Here is a 6,364-nt window from a genome sequence, read left to right as displayed (position 1 = left end):
TAATATTTGCATCAAATCAAACATTTATAAATTATTAAATATCTTTGCGAAGACTTAAGATATTAATTTTTGGCAAATTTAAATGAACAAAATTATTTAATGCATATTTAAAAGATTATTTTGAACCTACCATCAAACATAAGAGATCAAATTTTGTCATTTTCTCGAGATAGCAACTCCAAATCTTGTTTATGAACATGTAACCCCAAATTAGTTTATTAAATGTAACGCCAAATTACTATTCTAGCCCTTTGAAATCTCCCTCCTCTCTCCTCTCCATCTTCACAAAGAAAAACCAAATCACCATGGGAGATCCTTGTCACTCTTTGGTCCATCATGCTCTTGGTGGTGGCACAGGTTATTTCCCTGTTCCTCACTCTACATGATCACGTTTTCTTTTATACTTCGCCTCTACATTTCATTCCTATTCAAAATAAGTTAGGGAAACTTACAAAACTTATTTACCAATATGGCTGAAATATACAAAACCGATACACTGATATGTATAGTTTATGAATACTATATGTATATTATATGTATAAAAATATACAAAACCTATCTATATTTGGTCATATTTTGTAAATAGATCAACCAAAGGCATTGGGCTGTAATTTTCCCTATAATTTATCTCAAAGAGACAAAATTAGGGTTCAAAACCAGAAAATTATTAAGGTCTCACACTTATCCTTACACTAACATGCAGGCAGGGGTACTAAATTTGGGGCGCGTGAACCCACGATCTCTCGATAAACTAGGTATTTTATATATATATTTTCTAAAATTGGTATATTACTATATACGGATCCGAGTCATCCGGGGTGTTCGGAAAAAAAAAAAAAGCTAAATATGTACAGACTTTTTTGGTTTCGAAGGTTGAGTTATTTACCTAGAGGATACGGATCAATTCTCATTTAATACTTTTTTTTTTTAGTGGTGCACCTCGTTCTCATTTAATCTTTTTTTTTTTTATAGTGTGCACGCAGTCTCACTACTAACCAGACTAATCACAAAGAAAAGAGAGATAGTATTTGATAGGGACAATAATATTCATGAGGTTAAATTTTGTTATTGTAGTTGCTGATGTGTTGTTGTGGAGGAGACGATGCGCTAGTCTTACTCTGCTTATCAGCTCAACAGTGCTTTGGTTTCTATTTGAGCGTGCTGGCTACAATCTCTTATCCTTTATTGCCAATGTCTTGTTGCTTATAGTTTTCATTCTCTTCTTCTGGGCAAAATCTGCTACACTTCTCAACAGGTACTCATAGATGCATTTAATGTCTTTTGAGCATTTTCTTCCTCTCTTAAAACTCACTAGTCATACATTTAATGCCAGTTACTTGTCACGTTTCGCTTTACGAGAGTCAATTTGAGTAATCTTCGAAGCTAAATTTAAATAGATTGATTTAATATTTTAAAGTTAAATATAGGAAACTACTATAAGTTGCAATTTTTCTCATATCAATATGTTGAAAAAATACATCTTAATGTTGCCAAAGCTCATGTAGTTCGACTCTCGAGAAGCTAAACGTGATAAGTATTTTGGGATGGAGGGAGTAATATTTTATGCAATTATCCTGTTAAAGACTCGCGGGACTTAGTTTTGTTAAGCTGTGTGAACTATCTCTTCTAAAATCTTAAATAGTTAGAGAGCAGATACATTTACGTATTTCAGTTTTACAACACACCCCTTATGCGTGACCTTATTCGTTTTCATGGTTAAGCATCTGAAAATATTGTCGATGGATGATGGTGAGAAGTTGAATTAGGACTTGATATCATGTTAAGTTGTGTGCATTGCCTCATCTAGAAGTTAAAACCAAAAAAGTACATCTGTTTATCTGTTTTAGGTCCGCAATGCAACAAACTGAATGAGTTGTTGTTTCTATAATTCCAGACCTTTACCTCCAATTCCTGATATGGAAGTTCCCGAGGAATTTGTTGTCAAGGTTGCTGATACAATGCGTGTTTGGGTAAACCATATACTGTTGATTGCACATGATATTGCTATCGGTGGGAACTTGAAACTTTTCGGTTGGGTCTGTTCTCATGTTATCCTTCTTTTTTCTTTCTTCCAGTCATTTTCATATTTGTTTCAACTTAATGTGGATTTGGTTCATCAGGTTGCTCTTGGCTTGTGGTTGATATCTTATGTTGGTAGTTTTTTCACATTCCTCACTTTGCTCTACATGGGTGAGTAGTCTTTTCCTAGGGGTTATTGAAGTTTTTGGACGCACATTTAATCATTGATCTAGTTCATTTCTTGGGCTCAGGGACTCTTTTTAGCTTGTCTGTGCCTCTGATATACGAGAAGTACCAAATCCAAATTGATGACAAGCTTATTATAGCACAGAAATTCATTCAGAAACAGTACAAAAAAATTGATGACAATGTATTGAAAAAGATTTTGAAGTCCTCCAACAAGGAAAAGAAGACTCAGTAAACTGTAATCGCTCTCTCTCTCTGACATGCAATCTTCATTGTGTTTGTGTGGCATGCATATTTTCCGGAATATCTAAATTTGGTTATCTCGGGAAATCTCGCTAGACTTAAGCATGTGTGTTGTGCTTTCTATACATTATTTTGCAATGTCCCTTTTAACTTCCCATGAAACCAAAGTACTTCCTGCTGCTATAAGCTTCTGAAGATGCTAATAGGGGAGAGTGATAATGGAGATCCATTCGATGTTTTCTTGATTTCTCTCAGTTGTGTACAAAATCAACATGTTGAATACCTTTTATAGATTATTAGATATTTTGTATTGGTCTTAGAAGTCTGTTTGTTCCAACTTGCATCAACTTGTAAAATGTATCATCCCTTCCCTTTTATATTGACAAAATGTATCTCTTTCACAATTTTATCTAAGAAGTTTGATTTGGTAAATGCCATAGTTAGGGTATGAAGACTTACACTCAAGTGAAAGTAATCTAGTGGGCGAACTTAAATGCTTGGTTATAGTCTTATGACAAAGCTTTTGAATATACATTTGTAGGGACTATAATTCCACAGAGGTAATCTTAATTCGGAAAGAAAATCCACAGAAGTAGATAGCAGCTGCTACAAATTTGAATTTTGTCATGACAGCTTGAATGAACTGACTGCTGGGTCTTGTTTCTTTATAAGATTCTGGAGCAATAATTCTGTTGCTTCTCTGGGCCTATATAAAAAATGGAAAATCAATTCATTATCATCATATTCTACAGGAATAAATTGAATTCAAATGTCTTCATAACCGGCTGTTTTGGTTCTGGTTCCTGTTAGCCTCTTTTGGTAACAGTTTAAATATGTAGTGTTAGTAATCTATGAATTCTTTTATAGTAGTTGATTTGAGATTTGATGCAGCTTTACATGGTTTATTTCACAATTCTTTTGAAAGTTATTTAGTGATGCATTCCGACTCACTGCTAATTATTTAGTCTTTCCAACTTTCTGTGTCTTCTTTTAACAGGACATTACTTTGGGCCTGGTTACCTGGATGTGATTTCACGACTGATCCGGACATAAATCAGGAAATTATAGAGGTAGAAGATGGCTCTATGCAAGTCCGTACTAAAATTTTGAATTTTTTTTTTCTTTCTATGTTTTATCTTTTTCCATTATCTTTGATACAATGATACTGAGAATATAGTGTTAGTGTTGCTAACTTCTCAGTAGTTGAGATTACTGCAAATGATGTACTAATAGAGAAGGGTGAACAATAACTTTTGACAGGTTCATTGCTAGGACATGCACAACTTTCCGTGGTGGTTTAAAACTTCTAGTGCCTTTATTTAAACTTGACACTGAAATTTACATTTACATATATATATATATATATATATATATATATATATATATATATATTACGCACATTGCATGTGTATTTTACCACTATATTACATGAGTTTGTCACCACTTTGCACAAGATAGTATATATGTATATCTCTTATTTCTTAGAATATATGGAGAATATATACTTATTGTATATATGTAAGCAGAACTATAGGGGAAAATACATAAAAAATGCATTTTAAATTTTTGCAGCTCAACATCTTAAATTTTTAGCACTAAATCATTATATTTCTAAAGTTATGGGTTCATATCTACTATTTATCACTAATTTTTTGTAGATAAATTTATATCCACACACACATCGAAAGTTTGCCATTTTTCTTCCTCCAAACACACACATCAATCCCAAGTTATAGTGCCCATTTTTTTCATCCATCCACACATCCGAAATCCTTCGTAACATTATTATTCTTTTCGGAAAGGGAAGTAATAGAATGTAATGTAGGATGTGTTTGGTATGAAGGAAAATATTTTTTTAGGAAAACAAGTTGCTCCGAAAAAAAAAAAAAAAAACTCGAGCGTGAGCCTGCCCGCCCCCGTTGCTGCTGCTGCCCCCCCCCCAAAACCCGCTCCTTTCCTAATTTGAGAAGTAGGAATAAAAAAATACAAAACTCGATTAAATGTTACGTCTCCGCCGCCCCTTCAATACAGCCATCATTTGATGAATTGACCTTTAAATAATCCACCCCCAACCCCACCCCACCCCTACCCCTACCCCATAGGATTGGATCTACACAGTTTTGTTGATATTTTCTTTGGGTTGCTAACTCAACGGTAGAGTACTCGGCTTCACTATCCCTACACCCCTACTCTCACTCCTATGGTGTTTGTCTAGATTATACTCTTATACAAATACTTTTGAAATAATATTTTTATAAATTTACCGAACACCAAACACCCCAGGCATGTCCATATCGACATCACCAAACACACCAAACACGAAATTCAGAATTTCGTGGAAAACATATTCCTTCCTGCCAAACACACCCATAGTTAGGCAAGAATGAGAGACAGATGGATTCCACTTTCATTTTCTGCTGGGAGAGCCATCAAAACCATGACCAGATATTTTGTCTGTCCTTACACCAACTCAAATGGATCCAACGGCACTGAACCCTATAAGAAATTTTGAAGTATATTTTATTCCACCCTGTTGTACGTATTTGCGTAGGTGTACCTTAACTTTATTCTTTTTTCCCTATATAATCGAGCTTCTGTTCCGCCTATTTTTGGAATATTTCACAACTCTTTCTTCAATCAGCAAATAAAATGATTGATAAATTACATTTCCTGAATGAAATAAATTAGAAAAGTTGATAATAAAAGATTTCACATTATGTAGACTATAAAAAGTCACAAAATAATATTAGTAGAAAGATTCGCATATATTTTGTTACAGATCTAACGGACAGCACGTTAGATTTGCTAATTTTTAATTGATTGATGTATGTTGTTGAGTAAATATTAGGGAGATCTTACTTAAATTCAAGTCAAACTTGGGCATATTTTTAGTTAAAGAGTAAGAAAGTGGCATAACTTTCCTTGAAACGTTATCAACCATAAACTCTGTATACTATAAAAAAGCCAAAAAGATAAAAACAAAAGTAAATAAATATTGCTACTTAAACTTTTTCCTAGTACTACCAAGTCCAAGATGCAAATGTCTTTAATTATACACTATGCTACCAAATCCCCAGAGGATATTCCTGCAACTTTATTCTTAAAAAGCTGGAAAGATGAGCCAAAAAAAAAAAAAACAGAATCGGGCACGAGCATATGCAACTTTTGCCCTATCCTGGAAAAAAGAGCTTATTTGTACTATCTCGTGCATAAAGTGCAGTGCAGTGCAGTACTACTTTTGTTTTCATTTACGTGACACTTTAAAAAAAAATATATATATTAGAACGTCTAAAATATTTGACACATTTAATTAAACTGTCTAAACTGGAAATTTTCTATGAGATATTTTTTTGTATCAAACATACTTTGTACTAACACTTTAATACGGAGTAATTCATATTTCTTTCAGTAATATGACATAAAGTCAATTATTTTAAACTTCTTACACATTCAAAACACCAAAAAAATGAACCAGAGCTTGCAATAAAAGTTTATAGTAAATGAAATAAATAAAATGATATAACAGAATGTATTTCTTGTTTAGATCCCTTATTCACACAAAATACCACTCATTAAAGAGGAGAGAAAGGACCAATTAATTTCAAATTAAACCATGGTCCCCCGGATATATGCAACTTTTGCCCCTAACACTTTTTATTTTATTTTACACAAAAAATATATATATATTAGAACGTCCAAATATTTGACATTTAATTAAACTGTTATTATAGAATTAATCAATATTAAAAGTTTATAGTAAATGAAATAAATAAAATGATATAACAGAAATTTCTTGTTTAATATTATTCACACAAAATACTTTATTATAGAATTAATCAATATTAATTTCAAATTAAATTGGTTTAACTTTTTATTTTATTTTACATTTGTTTTATGCCAATATTACTTGCTAATT

At 32.5% G+C, this 6,364-nt stretch overlaps 1 protein-coding gene across 1 annotated transcript; it reads left to right on the top strand.

Annotated features, from left to right (window-relative positions):
• The first annotated feature begins 305 nt into the window (after nt 1–305).
• On the top strand, nt 306–3,795 carry LOC132048762 (reticulon-like protein B11). The gene is made up of 6 exons (XM_059439450.1): nt 306–357; nt 1,075–1,255; nt 1,895–2,036; nt 2,121–2,190; nt 2,271–2,443; nt 3,446–3,795. The coding sequence occupies exons 1-5, from the start codon at nt 306–308 to the stop codon at nt 2,438–2,440; spliced, it is 615 nt and encodes a 204-aa protein (XP_059295433.1). The 3' UTR covers nt 2,441–2,443; nt 3,446–3,795.
• The last annotated feature ends 2,569 nt before the right edge of the window (nt 3,796–6,364 follow it).

This window comes from Lycium ferocissimum, chromosome 3 (assembly GCF_029784015.1).
Source record: "Lycium ferocissimum isolate CSIRO_LF1 chromosome 3, AGI_CSIRO_Lferr_CH_V1, whole genome shotgun sequence".
Taxonomy (NCBI): domain Eukaryota; kingdom Viridiplantae; phylum Streptophyta; class Magnoliopsida; order Solanales; family Solanaceae; genus Lycium; species Lycium ferocissimum.
This window is presented reverse-complemented; position numbering and strand designations above follow the sequence as displayed.

What these genes read in the sequence shown, in the direction of transcription:
- LOC132048762 (XM_059439450.1), top strand. Translation starts at nt 306, where the DNA reads ATGGGAGATCCTTGTCACTCTTTGGTCCATCATGCTCTTGGTGGTGGC. An exon ending in TGCTCTTGGTGGTGGCACAG is followed by an intron (nt 358 to 1,074) that starts GTTATTTCCCTG and finishes TTGTTATTGTAG; the next exon opens with TTGCTGATGTGTTGTTGTGG. An exon ending in ACTTGAAACTTTTCGGTTGG is followed by an intron (nt 2,037 to 2,120) that starts GTCTGTTCTCAT and finishes TTGGTTCATCAG; the next exon opens with GTTGCTCTTGGCTTGTGGTT.